The following is an 18,188-nucleotide window of genomic DNA, read 5'->3' on the forward strand; positions in this document are numbered from 1 at the left end:
TTAATATTTTCATGGTGTAACTTTTTCTATCCTTTTCATTTTCAACCGTATTGCTGTTCACATAGTTGGCTTTGTGTGTGTGTGCACGTGTGTGCACTTTAAGTACTTAGAATGTTTAATGTATTCACATTTAACATAATTAATGTTCATAATAAAATAGACTTAGAACAAGAGTTGGCAAAGCTTTTTTGTAAAGGGCCTGACCATAAATATTTGACTTTGCAAATAACATGGTTTTTGTTCCAACTATTTTCAAGCCTGTTGCTGTAGCACAAATGGAGTCATAGACAACAGATAAACAAATGACTATAGCTGTGTTCCAATAAATCTCTATCTAATGAAACACATAGCGTGTGGGATTTGGCCAGTGGGCTATAGTTTGCTAAACTCTAAATTACAATAAATAAATGTATTGTAATTTATTTATATAATGTAATTTATCGTAATCAGGAAATAAATAAAAGGCTCAAAGCACCAATATCCTGCAAGAGTGTACTGAGCTTAAGTTTGACTCATAGAATATCAAAGTATTTCAAGTGTGAATTCTAAATTAGCAATTTCACGACAATTTATTTTCTTTCCAGTTGTAGTGATTAAACCATATTATTCTGGAAGGGAAACACAAAATAGCAACAGACAAAATGAGAGTACCCAGACACAGAACAAGCTATGCATATATGCAAACTTGATATAGATAAGTCAGTAGGGAAAACATGAAATAATAAATGCTGGAAGCAATGGTTATTTATACAGAGAAAAAAAATAGCCCTGTCCTAAACAATCCACAATAATAAATTCCAGACTGAATAAAGACTTAAATGTGAAAAGCTCATATATGCTAGTGAGGAACTTCTTAAGACACAGTAATAAAATTCACAACAGAAAAACATACATTTAACTGTATTAAAAGTTAAAATTTTTCTATTAGAAAACATATAAACCAGATAAATGAAAGCCCACAGTTTAAAGTTTACTATGTTTTAATGACCAAAGGGTATTACTAGAAAAAATATAACAGAGGAAATCTGAGATCAATAACAAATAAAAGCAAGAATAATCTCACTAATAATTAGAGAAATACAAATAAAAACAAAAGTGAGATGTTATTTCACACAAGTCAAACTGATAAAACAAAATATTTGACATTACTACCAAATGTTAAAAGGTTGTTTCACAATGAACACTCTTATAGACCATGAATTAGAATGAAAATTATTGCAACCACCTCCAGCAATTCTAGTAAATCTTAAGATAACTTCAATTTTAGGTAGACATACTAAAAAAAAATCACATGTATATATGGAGACATGTTCAAGACTGTACTGAAACATTATCGCAAAATTAAAGAATTAGACAAAATCTAAATTTCTTTGTCAAGAGAATGGATACATTTTGGTATAGTAATACAATGGAATGTAGCAATAGTTACAGTACATAAACTGGTAAAATATATTTCAAATATTAAAAATAATGTTGAGCACATAATAGCTTTTGCAGGATACATACAGCATGATATCATCACTTATTAGTTTAAAAATGTGACAAATGGCACAATAAAGTAATTTCAGGTATAATCATATAAAGTATTAAACCATGAATAGTATTGAAAAACACTAAGTTCAGGATAGTAATTACCATTGGGAAGGGACAGAAGGAAACAGGTGAAGAAAGAAGTGCACACAGAGATTCATTTATTTCTGTGATATTTAATTTCTTAACAAAAATAAAACATAAAACATAACAAAACCTGAAACAAATATGGCAAAAAGTTAAGAACTGACACAATTGGGTGGTAGGTACACAGGTATTAGTTTTATCTTCTATATTTTGATGTATGCTTGAAGTATATAAATTTTTCAAAATAAAGAATAAGATATATAAAGTGTTTAGCCTAACTCCTGACATAGAAAACTCTTAATAAATCTTGGCTCATTATCTTTTGTTTTTTTTCTAAACATGAGAAAAAAAAAAACCCAAATCATTAGCTAACCCAATGTATATATTATAAGCATTTAACCAACATGGGAAGGATTAACTCTTGAAATGCGAAACTTTAAATGATACGTTCACATGGTTCCAGGAGAACTGCAATATGAATTAGGTAAAATGAAAAGGCAATCTTCCATAGTACATCTTGATGAACAAAATAATAAATGCATCTAGTAGCCTACATAATTTCAGAAACTGATTTATCCTAGACTACTAAAAATAGTTTATACTTTAAAAAGATTAAGAAGTTTTGTTTGTTTGTTTTTTGAGATGGAGTCTGGCTCTGTCACCCAGGCTGGAGTGCCATGGAATGATCTCAGCTTACTGCAACAGCCACCTCTCTGATTCAAGTGATTCTGCTGACTCAGCCTCCCAAGCAGCTGGGATAACAGGTGCATACCACCATGCCTGGCTAATTTTTGTTATTTTTAGTAGAGATGGGGTTTCACCATGTTGGCCAGGCTGACCTTAAACTCCTGACCTCAAGCGATCCACCTGCCTTGGCCTCCCTAAGTGCTGAGATTACAGGTGTGAGCCACCATGCCTGGCAAAGAAGTAATATTTTAACTTTTTTTTTTTTTTGATGTTATTTCTACAGGTTGCTGGGGAACAGGTGGTGTTTGGTTACATGGGTAAGTTCTTTAGTGATGATTTGTGACATTTTCGTGCACCCAACACCCGAGCAGTATACACTGCACCCAATTTGTCTTTCATCCCTCACCTCCTTGCCACCCTTTCCACCTGAGTCCCCAAAGTCCACTGTGTCATCCTTATGCTTTACATCTTCATAGCTTAGCTTCCAATTATGAGTCAGAACATACAATGTTTGGTTTCCCATTCCTGAATTACTTCACTTAGAATAATAGTCTCCAATCTCATCCAGGTTGCTGCAAATGCCATTAATTCATTCCTTTTCAAGGATAAGTAGTATTCCATCACATATATATGTATGTGTGTGTGTGTATATATATCAGTAGTAGGATTGCTGGATCAAATGGTAGTCCTACTTTTAGTTCTTTAAGGAATCTCCACACTGATTCCCATAGTGGTTGTGCTAGTTTATATTCCTACCAGCAGTGTAGAAGTGTTCCCTGTTCACTGCATCCATGCCAACATCTACTGTTTTTTGATTTTTTGATAATGGCCATTCTTGCAGGAGTAAGGTGGTATCACGTTGTGGTTTTGTTTTGCATTTCCATGATCATTAGTAATGTTGAGTACTTTTTCATATGTTTGTTGGCCATCTGTATATCTTCTTTTGAGAACTTGTCTATATGTATATGTTTGTTGGCCATTTGTATATCTTCTATTGAGAATTGTCTATTCAGGTCCTTGGCCTACTTTTTGATGGAATTATTTGTTCTTTTCTTGCTGATTTGTTTGAGTTTGTTGTAGATTCTGGATATTAGTCCTTTGTCAGATGCATAGATTGTGAAGATTTTCTCCCACTCTGTGGACTGTCTGTTTACTCTCCTGACTGTTCCTTTGCAGTACAAAAGCCCTTTAGTTTAATTAGATCCCAGCTATTTATCTTTGTTTTTAATTGCATTTGCTTTTGGGTTCTTGGTCATGAAATTCTTGCCTAAGCCAATGTCTAGAAAGGTTGTTCCAATGTTATCTTCTAGTATTTTTACAGTTTCAGGTCTTAGATTTAAGTCCTTAATCCATCTGGAGTTGATTTTTGTTTAAGGGGAGAGATGAGGATCTAGTTTCATTCTCCTACATGTGGCTAGCCAATTATCCCAGCACCATTTGCTGAAAAGTGTGTCCTTTCCCCACTTTATGTTTTTGTTTGCTTTGTCAAAGATCAGTTGGCTGTAAGTATTTGGGTTTATTTCTGGGTTCTCTATTCTGTTCCATTGGTCTATGTGCCTATTTTTATACCAGTACCATGCTGTTTTGGTGGCTATGGCCTTATAGTATAGTTTGAAATCAGGTAGTGTGATGCCTCCAGATTTGTTCTTTTTGCTTAGTCCTGCTTTGGCTATGCAGGCTCTCTTTTAGTTCCATATGAATTTTAGAATTGTTTTTTCTAATTCTGTGAAGAATAATGGTATTTTGATGGGAATTGCATGGAATCTGTAGATTGCTTTTGGAAGTATGGTCATTTTCACAATGTTGATTCTACCATCCATGAGTATGAGATGTGTTTCTGTTTGTGTCATCTATGATTTCTTTCAGCAGTGTTTCATAGTTTTCCTTGTACTTTGACTACTTTGTTAGGTATATTCCTAAGCATTTTATTTATTTATTTTTGCAGCTATTGTAAAAGGGGTCAAGTTCTTGATTTGATTCTCTGCTTGGTTGCTGTATAGAAGGGCTACTGATTTGTGCACATTAATCTTGTATCTGGAAACTTTGCTGAATTCTTTTATCAGTTCTAGAAGCTTTCTGGAGGAGTCCTTAGGGTTTTCAAGGTAAACGATCATATCATCAGCAAACAGTGACAGTTTGACTTCCTCTTTACCAATTTGGATGCCCTTTATTTCTTTCTCTTGTCTGATTGCTCTGGCTAGGACTTCCAGTATGATGTTGAAGAGGAGTGGTAAGAGTGGGCATCCTCTTCTTGTTCCAGTTGTGAGAGAGAATGCTTTCCACTTTTCCCCATTCAGTATTAGTTGGCTGTGGGTTTGTCATAGATGGCTTTTATTATGTTGAGGTATGTCCCTTGTATGCCAATTTTGTTGAGAGTTTTAATCCTAAAGGGGTGCCAGACTTTGTTGAATGCTTTTTCTGTATCCATTGAGATGATCATGTGATTCTTGTTTTTAATTCTGTTTATGTGGAGTATCACATGTATTGACTTGCATATGTTAAACCATCCCTGCAGCCCTGCTCTAAAACCCACTTACTCATAGTGGATTATCTTCTTGCTACGTTGTTGGATACAGTTAGCTAGTATTTTGTTAACGATTTTAGTATCTATGTTTATCAAGGACATTGGTCTGTAGTTTTCTTTTTTGGATATGTCCTTTCTTGGTTTTGATAATAGGGTGATACTAGCTTCATAGAATTAATTAGGGAGGGTTCGTTCTTTCTCTATCTTGTGGAATAGTATCAAAAGTATTGGCACCAATTCTTCTTTGAATGTGTGGTAGAATTCTGCTGTGAATCCATCTGGTCCTGGACTTTTTTTGTTGTTGGTAATTTTCTAATTACCACTTCAATCTTGTTGCTTGTTATCAATCTGTTCAGGTAATCTAATTCTTCCTGATTTAAGCTAGGAGGGTTGTATTTTTGCAGGAATTTATCCATCTCTTCTAGGTTTTCTAGTTTATGTGCATAAAGTGTTCATAGTAGACTTAAATGATCTTTTGTATTTCAGTGGTGACAGTTGTAATATCTCGTGTTTCATTTCTTAGTGAGGTTATTGGATTTTCTCCCTTCTTTTCTTGGTTAATCTTGTTAATGGTTTATCAATTTTATTTATCCCTTCAAAGAACCAGCTTTTTGTTTTATTTATCTTTTGGGTTTTTTTGTTTGCTTGCTTGTTTGTTTCAATTTCACTTAATTCTGCTCTAATCTTGGTTATTTCCTTTGTTCTGCTGGGTTTGGGTTTAGTTTGTTCTTGTTTCTCTAGTCCCTTGAGGTGTGACCTTGGAATGTCAGTTTGTGCTCTTTCAGTCTTTTTGATGTAGGTGTTTAGAGCTATGAACTTTCCCTTCTTAGCACTGCCTTTGCTGTATCCCAGAGATTTGGTAGGTTGTGTCATTATTGTCATTCAGTTAGAAGAATTTTTAAATTTCTACCTTGATTTTGTTTTTGACCCAATGCTCAGTCAAGAGCAGGCTTACTTAATTTCCATGTATTTGCATGGTTTTGAAGGTTCTTTTTGGAGTCGATTTCCAGTTTTATGCCACTGTGGTCTGAGAGTGCTTGACATCATTTCAATTTTCTTCAATTTATTAAGGCCCGTTTTATGGTCTATCGTATGGTCCATCTTGGAGAAAGTTCTATGCACTGTTGAACAGAATGTGTATTCTGTGGTTGTTGGATGGAATGTTCTGTATACATCTGTTAAGTCCATTTGTTCCAAGGTATAGTTTAAATCCCTTGTTTCTTTGTTGACTTTCAGTCTTGATGACCTGCCTAGGGCTGTCAGTGGAGTATTGAAGTCCCCAACTATTAATGTGTTGCTGTCTATCTCACTTCTTAGGTCTATTGGTAATTGTTATATAAATTCGGAAGTTCCAGTGTTAGGTGCATTTATGTTTAGGATTGTGATATCTTCCTGTTGGATAAGGCCTTTTACCCATCATATAATGTCCCCCTTTGTCTCTTTTAACTGCTGATGCTTTAAAGTTTTTTTTTTTTTTTTGTCTGATATAAGAATGACTACTCCTGCTTGCTTTTGGTGTCCATTTGCATGAAATTATTATTCCACCCCTTCACTTTATGTGAGTCCTTATGTTTTAGGTGATTCTCCCGAAGGCAGCAGATGGTTGGTGAGTTGTTATCCATTCTGCAGTTTTGTATCTTTTAAGTGGAGCATTTAGGCCATTTACATTCAATGTTAGTATTGAAATGTGAGGTATTGTTGCATTCACCATGCTCTCTGTTGCCAGCGTACTTTGATTTTTTTGTTTTTGCTTTTTTAGCTTATATTTTTGTTTTATAGGTCCTATGTGATTTATGCTTTAAAGAGGTTCTGTTTTGATGTGTTTCCAAGTTTTGGTTCTAAGATTTGGAGCTCTTTTTAGCAGTTCTTGTAGTGGTGGCTTGGTAATGGTGAATTTGCTCATTATTTGTTTGCCTGAAAATGACTGCTATCTTTCCTTGATATGATGCTTAGTTTAGCTAGATATAAAATCTTGGCTGATAATTCTTTCGTCTGAAGAGGCTGAAGATAGTGCCCCAATGCCTTCCAGCTTGTCTACTGAGAAATCTGTTGTTAATATAATAGGTTTTCCTTTATAGGTTACCTGGTGATTTTGTCTCACATGTCTTAAGATTTTTTGCTTCATCTTAACTTTGGATAACCTGATGACAATGTACCTAGGCAAAGATCTTTTTGCAATGAATTTCCCAGATGTTCTTTGTGCTTCTTGTATTTGGATGTCTAGGACTCTAGCAAGGCCAAGGAAGTTTTCCTCAATTATTCCCCCAAATATTTCCAAGCTTTTAGAATTCTCTTCTTCCTCAGAAACACCAATTATTCTTTAGTTGTTTAACATAATTCCAGACTTCTTGGAGGCTTTGTTCATATTTTCTTATTCTTTTTTGTCTTTATTGGATTGGGTTAATTCGAAGACCTTGTCTTTGAGCTCTGAATTTCTTTCTTCTACTTGTTCAATTCTATTGCTGAGGTTTTCCAGAGCATTTTGCATTTCTAAAAGTGTGTCTAAAGTCTCCCGAATTTTTTATTGTTTTTTTCTTCGAGCTATCTATTTCCTTGAATATTTCTCCCTTCACTTCTTGTCTCATTTTTTGGATTTCCTTGCATGGGGCTTCACCTTTTCTTGTCCCTCCCTGATTAGCTTTATAACTAACCTCCTGAATTCTTACTCAGGTAAATCAGGGATTTATTCTTAGTTTGGAGCCATTGCTGGTGAACTAGTGTGATTCTCGGGAGGGGGGCTGAAGAGCCTTGTTTTGTCATATTATCAGGGTTGGTGTTCTGGTTCCTTCTCATTTAGGTAGGCTCTATCAGAGGAAAGATCTAGGGCTGAAAACTGTTGTTCAGATTCTTTTGTCCCTTGGGGTGTTCCCTTGATGTAACACTCTGCCCCTTTTCCTATGGATGTGGTTTCCTGAGAGTCTAGCTGTAGTGATTGCTATCTCTCTTCTGGATCTAGCCACCCAGCAAGTCTACTAGGCTCTAGGCTTGTACTGGGGGTTGTCTGTACAAAGTCCTGTGATGTGAACCATCTGTGGGTCTCTCAGCCATGCATACCATGGTATTTGGGATGTCTCCTGGGTCCTGCAATCTGCTTCCTTCAGAGGGTCTGTGGGTCCTCTTGGATTTCCTGACTTATTCCTGTAGTCGTTCTGGAGCAAAAATTCACAATGTGAGCCTCTGCATACTACTCTGTCCATTGTATTTAACTTTCAATTGTTCAAAAGTTACTTACAAAAGCTACTTGGGATGACTAAACAGTACAAACTTTTAAAATATTACTTTTCAAGTTTCTTAGGAATTGTTATAAAATCAAAATCTTATAAATTCTTATGACTGAAGGTGGGGGATGAATAACATTTTATAAAACAGTAATTTATGGGCTAATTGATCTACCCATCATTTATATGGGTTTCCTGATTGTTACTCCTATCACATTTCACTCCATTTTAATTTACCTTATTTAATTTACTAATGCCTGCCTTATTCACTATCATATTCCCAGAGTCTAACACAATGTCTCACTACTTATAGGTGCACAACAAATTATAGACCAATGAATAAATGAATTTCTTTCAGATTATTCAGAAAGTCATTCTTTTAAAAATACTTAGCAGTCTACCAATGCTTATTCAATTAAATCCAGACTCCTCAACATAATCATTCATAGCTCTCTATAACTTACTCAACCTAACGTTTTTCATATTCTCTCCTATATGCCAAATACATTATATAAACTGAAATATATTTTATTCCCTAAATACAACTCTCATTTTCTCATCTCCTTTGGCTTCTTATGCCAGTGGGTCCATCTGAAACATTCCCAACCACCTCTAGTTTTGCCTTTATCAAGTTAGTTTGAAATTTCACCTACTCTTCAATGTCCATAAGATATGCTACACTTTCAAGAAACTTTTCCTGATCTCTCCAACTATATTTCTTTTGTCACCCTTAATACACACATTTGTTTTTAACGTTCTTAAGATACAAATAATATGCCGTTTACCTTGTTATTTGATATTTGTCTCATTCCATATTTTTATTAGTCTTTAAGTTCCTATAATATGGTCAATTTATTTTAACTTCATATCACTAAAGCACTTGGCATAATTCTTTCCATAAAGGTAGTGATAGAAAATATTAGTTAAGTTGAATTATGTGAAAACACTGTTCAAAAACTATTTTCTAATAACAATTGCTAAGAAAATACAAACCTAAGAATAAATGACCCAATAATCCAAAGTAATTATAAAAGTTGTAAGATGAGAATAAGCATATGTCAAAACAGAGATAAAAAAACTTTGAAAGAATAAAAATGTTGATTTAGCAATCCCCTTCCATTTGCTAGTGAAACTTTTAGAAGAAAAAACTCCATTACTTAATAACTCAAGCAGTAATAGAAAAATCATGCTGAGAGAATAAAACTGAAATTGCCTAAAAAACATTTACAAATGTTCTTTTCATTTTCTCTAAAACAAAATTTAAACAAGCTATACTAAATAAAGGAATAATTTAAAGAATTGTGTATTTCTTGAATCTTAAATAACTGATATTGTGTAATTAATTTCTATTTATCTTTTTAAAAATTAGAGACAGGGTCTTGTTCTATCACCCAAACTGGAGTGCAATGGTGCAAACATAGCTCACTGCAGCCTCGAATTTCTGGACTCAAGAGATCCTTCCACCTCTGCTTCCTGGGTAACCAGAACTATAGGCACACACCATCATGCCCCGCTAATTTTTTAACTTTTTGTAGAGATGGGGTCTTGCTATGTTCCTCAGGCTGGTCTCAAACCCCTGGCCTCAATGATCCTCCTGCCACAGCCTCCCAAAATGCTGAGTTCACAGGCATCAGCTACCACACTGGGTCTCTAATTATCTTTGCTCTCCAGATGACTCCCTGAAATAATGCTGATGGTATATCACAGAAAAAAATGTCAATAATATTGGATTGTGGTTATGTAAGCAAATTCTCTGGATACTTTTCTTTCTCTAACAAAATTATACACTCTGTAAGCACTCTAATTACAATTTTGAATGTTTACTTTTGGCTCTCACTCTAATCAATATTGGCTATCAAATATGTAAATTGCATCTTTTCCTCTATCCTTTGGAAGGAAATAAAGTACAGGTTGGCTAGCATTTTGGGAAGATGTTCCTGTACATTTTAAAGGACTGCAGGAAATCTCTTAATCCTTTCGTTTTATATCATGAGGAGGTTAATTTTCATCATTTATCAATAAATGTTGACGAACAGCATAAGTAACTGATAAACTTACAGTCAACTCCCTGTAATGTGTTAAATCATCAATCTCCTAGCATCATGGGATGATGCAAAATCATCCCTTCAAGGTTTTATGTGGGTAACTCATCAATAGAGTCCAGAATTACAATGGCCAATACAAAAGCTTCAAGCATATGTAACTATTTAAATCTAAATTTTATTCATCTAATATGAAAATTATATAAAACATTCATTTCTTCAGTTGTATTAGCCTAATTTCAAGTGGTCAAAAGCCCCATGTAACTAGTGGCTACAATACTGGACAGTGCAGAATTACATAACATTTCCATCGTCAGAGAAAGATCTACTGGACAGTGCTGGTCTAGAAAGCTAATAATTTGATTCAACTCGAACAGTACAGGTGAATTGTTATATTTTATCTGTTGAGTCTTGTATTTGTTAACTCATGAGCAATAGGAGTAGCCTTGCCATTTCTTTAATATAATTTTCAAATAACTATTTTTTGATGACAGTTGGCACAAACTCCTATACATTGTACAAGACATGTCAAATTCTTCCCTGCCTCAAGGCCCCTTCTTGGTCCATTCTTTGGCTCATTCTTCATTTTCTGTCCCAGCTGGAATGTTACTACCTTAGAAAGGTCTTCTATGACCTTTCTATCAAAAATAGATCTCTACCACCACCACCTCCACAACAACATACATATTAATCTCTATCTCAGCACCCTGCTTCTTTCATAGGATACTGTAATTTTAATTATTTCATTCATTCCTTCACATCTCTTTCATTCATTCATACATCTTCTAAAGAAGGAGAATCCTTTGTCTATGTTATTCATAGTCCTGTCCCCAGAGCTTACCTACCATAGGCATGAACTCAAAATTCATTGAATGAGTATATTAATGTTTATTGAATAAGTGAATATATTTAGACTATGATGTCTTTCCCCTCCATAGCCACTCAAACTTCTTTGGCACTATGCTTTTATATGTATTCCTCCCTTTCTTTTTATTCTAGCTTATATATCTCCTTTTTTCCCCCAGCAGACTATCTCAATATTTATTTGTTTTAATTTTGGGTACAAAGGGTAATGAGTAGAAAAAGAATTCCCAAGCTAGAAGAAGAAAATATTTTTAGGCGAGCTTTCAGAGAAAATAAACTTATTTTTAGTATTCCATTCCATCCCCTCAGCAAGTACCAAGAGACCAAAGCACTAACCTTAGCCCCCTCCGTAGACACACATACCAGTGTGGCATAGATAACAAAGAGGATTCAATTAGCCTGGGTATGAAAAAAAAAGCAAGTATTCAAGAAAAGAAAATGGAATGAAGGACTGGGAAAAAAGGGAAATTTCCCACTAAGCTTCTTAAGCAAAATCTTTTTCTAATCTTGAATATTTGTCACCTAGTGCCAACTACTGTACTTCAGAGAGCAATGCCACTTGAAATACTTTTTACTTATACAGAAAACACAAAATAATCAAAGACAACTGAATTTCACAACTCTGAAAAAAATCAAGAAACCAGCTATTTAAAATATCTTTTAAAAGTTACATACAAATGTAATGAAGAGAACAGATGATTGAATTATGAAAGTATAATGAGCCAAATATTTAATATATTAAATATATAAGCTATTCAACACATTGGAAGACTTCAAATTTCAGCCTATGTCCACAAAATTTATGTAAAGTATAGTTAGCTACCATAAAGGTAACATAGTCCCCTAAGAACAATAAGCTTCAAAATGGTTATCTTAAGGCAATTCAGAAAACTTACTTTGATCCAAAGCAAGCCTAAATGATCATTATGTAATAACTGCACTAAAGAATTTTCACCATTACACCTAACAAAGTTTATAAAGAAAATCAAGTTTGAAGTTCCAGCTTAAAATACAAGAAATAAATATCAAACTCCTGTTGCTTTGTTTTTCCAATATCATAAAAAGACTTAATAAAGTATGTTCATTTAACACAACTCCTGGCAATTTTATGGCACCCAATGTAAGGACTTTAGGACTTCATCTTGAAAAATAAAACTAAAAAGTAAGAACTACTTGTATTTCCCAAGCTGACCATGACTTTTCACATCTCCATGACTTTCACTATATTTGACACATAGAGTTGAAATCATGTTGGAAGATAAGTGGGTAGGAGGGAAGGAAAAACAGGAAGAACATAGTTGTTTCATTCACTCAGCAAATATTTATCAAATGCCTACTGACCAGAACTGTTCTAGGCATTTGGGAAACATGGCTAAACAAAAAAGGGAAACACAAATTTATAAAGGATTTCTGTTGCTAGTAGCAACAACTAAGTTACAGTCATAAGATATATGAGCTAGCACTCCTGGATCTCACATACCCATTGATAATGGTTTCCTTCTACTTCTTCCTTTACTGCAAAACACACGAAAACAAACTAAAAAAAGAAAAAATTCTCTTGGACATTTTTTCAGAAATCGAAGTAATATATGAGGTAAAGAACCCTCTAGGGATGCACTACATATGGCCAAGGATATGGGCATTATTGCTAGAAAGCAGATTAATCTCCTTCTCATGCTGTCATATCACCTCCTCTCTTACTACTGCAAAACATGCAGTGAAAAGCAAGGTCCATGGGGATGGGAGTCTGGCAACAGCAACATGTTCTGAAGATATGGAGGATGGCAGAGGACTCTTAGGCAGTAACAGTATGTTACCACTAAAGAGACAGGAATCAAGATTTGGTTGCAAGACAACAAGAATAATACACATAAGAGAAGAATGGTTAGCTTCAGAAAAGTAAAGCAGTTATAATTCTTTCAAAGAGGACACTCTTGTAAAGGAAGATTTGTCCCTACTAGGTCTGTTACTCTTGAGCTTTAATTAGTATAATCACAATGCATAATGCAGGTGCATCTGAAAGGCTAGAGTCACCATTATGCTATCTGTTAAAAACATCTTTCATAATCAAGTCAACCATAGCTTTCCACAGATATGATGCATTACCATGCCCAGAGTCATCTGGGGCTTTAAAATTTTTTTTTTACTCTTTTGTTCAGGCCTATTCCACAAGACACTAAACAGAAGCAAAAATCTTAAGATTCTGAGCAAAACTTAAAAGCTGTTGGAATATGAAAGATTTTCTATTACTTAAATTATTACAGTTATTCAGTATGCATAAAAATTATATATTATAATAAAAATAATATCATGGTTATAACAGCAAATAGTGAATGGATAGCTTCAAGACTCTGTGGACTCTGAATTTGGTCTTTGGAAATAAAAGCATAGAGCAGTCAGCTAAATATTGAATATACATTAAAAAATATCTATAAGAATAAGTACTCAAGCCAAGCAAATAAACTATTCCTTTTTAATACTAAAAGCAAGCTCTTCACTTTTAATACCTTGAAAATAATTTTAGTTCTGCATTAGTCCATTCTTGCACTGCTATAAGGAAATACATAAGACTGGATGATTTATAAAGAAAAGAGGTTTAATTGGCTAATTGTTCCACAGCCTGTACAGGAAGCCTGGCTGGGGAGGCCTCAGGAAACTTTCAGAACTCAGAAGGTGAAGGGAAAGCAGGCACATCTTACATGACTGGAGCAGGAGGAAGAGAGAAAATGGGGAGGTACTACCCATTTATAAACAAGCAGATTTCATGAGAACTCACTCACTATCAGGAGAACAGCAAGGAGAAAATTCACCCCCATGATACAGTCACCTCCCACCAGGGCTCTCCTCCAACACCGGTGATTACCATTCGACATGAGATTTGGGCAGGGACACAAATCCAAAGTGCATCACTCCACCCTCAGCCCTTCCCAAATCTCATATCCTCACAATGGAAAATACAATCATCCCTCCTCAACAGTCCCCCAAGTCTTAACTCATTTCAGCATTAACTCAAAAGTCCACAGTCCAAAGTCTCATCTGAGACAAGACCCTTCTGCCTATGACCCTGTGAAATAAAAAACAAGTTAGTTACTTCCCAGATACAATGAAGGTATAGAATTGAGTAAATACTCCCTTTCCAAAAGGGAGACATTGATCAAAAGACAGGGTCTACAGGCCGCAGGGCATGTCCAAAACCCAGAAGGGCAGTCATTAAACCTTAGGGGCCCAAAATAATCTCCTTTGACTCCATGTCTCACATCTAGGCAACACTGATGCAAGGAGTGGGCTCCCACAGCCTTGGGGAGCTCTGCCCCTGCTGCTCTGCAGGGTACATTCCCTGCAGCTGCTTTCACAGTCTGGCATTGAGTGCCTGAGGCTTTTCCAGGCACATAGTGCAAGCTGTTGGTGGACCTACCATTCTTTGGTCTGGAGGATGGTAGCTCCCTTCTCACAGCCCCACTAGGCAGTGTCCAGTGTGGATTCTGTGTAGGGGCTCCAACCCTACATTTCCTCTCTGCACTGCCCTAGCAGAGGTTCTCCATGAGGGCTGCACCCCTGCAGCAGGCTTCTGTGTGGACATGCAGGCATTTCCATATATCCTCTGAAATCCAGGCAGAAGCTCCCAGGCCTCAACTCTTGCCCTCTGCGCACCCGCAGGCTTAATACCATGTGGAAGCTGCCAAGATTTATGGGTTCCACCCTCTGGAGCAGTTGACTGAGATGTTATCTGGGGCCCTTTTAGCCACAGCTGGAGCTGAAGCAGCTGGGACCAGGTAGCAATGTCCTGAGGTTGTACAGGGCAGTAGGGCCCTGGGCCTGCCCCCACAAAACCATTCTTCCCTCCTATGTCTCCAGGCCTGTGATGGTAGGGGCTGTGGTGAACATCCCCAAAATGCCTTTGAGGCATCTTCTTTATTGTCTTTGGCATTCAGCTCCTCTTTACTTATGCAAATTTCTGCAGCCAGCTTCAATTTCTCCCTAGAAAATGGGTTTTTCTTTTCTATCACATGGTCAGGCTGTAAACTTTCCAAACTATTATGCTCTACTTCCCTTCTAAATGTAAGTTCCAGTTTCAGACCATCTCTTTGCAAACACATATGAACTTACACTGTTAGAAGCAGCCAGGCTACATCTTGAGTGCTTTGTTGCTTGGAAAGTTTCCTGCCAAATACCCTAAATCATCTCTCTCAAGTTCAAAGTTCCACAGATCCCTAGAGCAGGGGCACAAAGCTGCCAGTCTCTTTCTACAACATGGCAAGAGTGACCTTTACCCTAGTTCCCAGGAAGTTCCTCTTCTCCATCTGAGACCTCCTCAGCCTAGACTTCACTATCCGTATCACTATGAGCATTTTGGTCACAACCATTCAACGAGTCTCTTGGAAGTTCCAAACTTTCCTTCATCTTCCTGTCTTCTTCTGGGTTCTCCAAACTGTTCCAACCTCTGCCCATTATGCAGTTCCAAAGTCGCTTCCACATTTTCAGGTGTCTTTATACCAATGCCCATTCACTGGTACAAATTTTCTATATCAGTCCATTCTCACACTCCTATAAAGAAACATCTGAGACTGGGTAATTTATAAAGAAAAAAGGTTTAGTTGGCTCATGGTTCTGCAGGCTGTGGGAGAGAGCATTTCTGGGGTGCCAGATGAGTTGGTCTCCCCTGTGTGAGACACCCATGGGGAGCCATGGGCGGCCTCTGAGGAGAAAAGTCTCCTTATTGCCTTTATATGTTTATGCCCTGAGAGCATAAGTGGCATTCCACAGGTTGCCCAGGGAGGTAACACTCCCTTGAAGCAGTGGAATATAATCAAACATCTTGGCTCCTCCTGAAACCCACTCCTACCCATTTCAGTCCCAATAAGTTAAAGATCTTAAGTAGTTTAGACACACGCCTTTGCTCAAGGAAATTCACAGAAACCGCCACTGCTATACTTCTATTGAATGACTCACAAGTTCTCCCTCATGAGCCTTTTCCTCATCCCTTCCTACCCCTCCCATCTGCCCTAAGAACAAAGAGCTTGTAAACCAATAAATTAGGTGGAGCTGAAGAGCTCTGGGGCATGAGAAAGCCTCTAACGCTGTGGTCCCCTGGACCCACCTTTTAAATGCTTATTCTGTCTCTTTCTAACTCCTTTGTCTCCGCTGGACTCGGAGTACCTGCCAGGTGGTGTGGGGCTGGTTTCCCCAACACAGGCTGTACACAGGAAGCATGGCTGTACACAGGAAGCATGGCTGGGGAAGCCTCAGGAAATGTTCAATCATGGTGGAAGATGAAGGGGAAGCAGGAATGTCTTACATGGCCAGAGCAGGAGGAAGAGAGAGAATGGGGAGGTGCTACACACTTTAAACCACCAGATCTCATGAGAACTCACTCACTATCACGAGAAGGGCAAGGGGGAAATTTGCACCCATGATCCAATCACCTTCAACCAGGCCCCCTCCTCCAACACTGGAGATTACAATTCCACATGAGATTTGGGCGGGGACACAGATCCAAACCAGATTAAGTTCTAATTATAAAATGCATTTATGTAAAAGTAAAACACTCTTATTTGCTTCTATAGAGAGACACCACTAATCTATGAGCCATTACCTTCCTTTTAATATTCTGTAATGCAAGGTCCACCAATAATTATACCCTTCTGGCTAAAGAATTTTTAAAACACAATATTTAAATAAGAAGATATGACAACCAAGGAAAAAAGATATTTTTTAAAAAACCATATATTATTTACAATTTGCATTAGTTTATGCTTCTGTCATAATTTATGAGAATGCAGAGAATTAGAATACAGAACTAGAGGTGTATTGAGAAACAATTTTAGGATGTTTCAAAACTCGAATGAATTCTCATTTTAGAACTCAGACATTTTATATATCATATATAATATATAAGCTCCAACTCTGGTTGGGGGGAAAAAGGCAATTTCTATTGTCGAAAGATTTACTTTCATTAAGCAAAAACAAGCTTTCCCATTACAGGAATCAAAGTTGTAAGACAAGTTTCAAAGTGCTGTAGGCAACTTCACATGAGAATATTCCCAAGTAGAATTTATAATTTACTTACCTGTACAGATGAATATTTGGAAAAATTTTCCATTTGATACCGCCTAAAATCTTCATTTAGTCTTCGATCTGAAACAAGGGGGAACACAGATTTCAGTTCATTGAGTAATGGTCAATTCTTTAAAACTAGAAATACAGTAATTATTTGATGTATCCAATGCAAAACGGCTAGTCTTCACTGCTTCTCAAGATAAGATGAATCATCAATTTCAATACACCATTTTAAAACTTGAAAATAGGCCCTTTTATATATCTAAGCCAACTAATTACTGCCAAAGTGAAAAAAATAACATCTGCAAAGAACTACCATTTCTGATTTCATAAATATGAAATCTCAGTCTCTGCTGGCTTGCTCTTTGGGTTAATGAAAGTAAAATATATTCTCCACATCTTATTACTGCTACTAAAATTGAGAAGCATTGGGAAGATAAGCTATAGTCATATTTTTTAGAATTCTTAAAACCAACTGAAACTCTTCCAGGACAAACCTCCACCTTAAGGAGAAATTGCAGGATGAAGAATCCAAATTAAACAGGAGTGGGTAAGAGACAATGGGGGAAGAAGACCCAGAATAAAGGTGAGAGGTCTTGGTAATAACAAGGCCAGCCCAGGCCTGGTGGCTCATGCCTGTAATCCTAGCACTTTGGGAGGCCGAGGCGGGTGGATCATTTGAGGTCGGGAGTTCGAGACCACCCTGGCCAACATGGCGAAACCCCATCTCTACTGAAACTACAAAATTAGCCAAGAGTAATGGCATGCGCCTGTAATCCCAGTTACTTGAGAGGCTGAGGCAGGAGAATCACTTGTACCCAGGAGGCAGAAGCTGCAGTGAGCCAAGATCTCACCACTGCACCCCAGCCTCGGTGACAGAGTGAGTCTCTGGAAAAAAAAAGAAGAAAAGAAAAAGAAAAAAAAGAAATAACAAGACCATATTTTTATTTACATCAAGAAAAGTGGGAGGAGCCAAGATGGCCGAATAGGAACAGCTCCGGTCTAAAGCTCCCAGCGTGAGTGACGCAGAAGACGGTGATTTCTGCATTTCCATCTGAGGTACCGGGTTCATCTCACTAGGGAGTGCCAGACAGTGGGCGCAGGTCAGTGGGTGCGCGCACCGTGCATGAGCCAAAGAAGGGAGAGGCATTGCCTCACTCCGGAAGCGCAAGGGGTCAG

At 36.9% G+C, this 18,188-nt stretch overlaps 1 protein-coding gene across 4 annotated transcripts in view; it reads right to left on the bottom strand.

Moving 5' to 3' along the window:
- The window catches only part of SCLT1 (sodium channel and clathrin linker 1), a 216,804-nt gene that overhangs the window by 182,526 nt on the left and 16,090 nt on the right, over positions 1 to 18,188 (bottom strand). For 3 of the 4 annotated variants that reach the window (XM_063723660.1, XM_002815139.6, XM_054554497.1), the window contains exon 2: positions 17,020 to 17,087. In XM_063723660.1, the coding sequence (XP_063579730.1) occupies positions 17,020 to 17,087 (68 nt within the window). Of the gene's footprint in view, positions 1 to 7,882; positions 7,978 to 17,019; positions 17,088 to 18,188 lie in introns of those variants that run through there. The other variant, XM_054554496.2, reaches the window with a different exon arrangement.

Source organism: Pongo abelii, chromosome 3 (genome assembly GCF_028885655.2).
Source record: "Pongo abelii isolate AG06213 chromosome 3, NHGRI_mPonAbe1-v2.0_pri, whole genome shotgun sequence".
NCBI lineage: Eukaryota > Metazoa > Chordata > Mammalia > Primates > Hominidae > Pongo > Pongo abelii.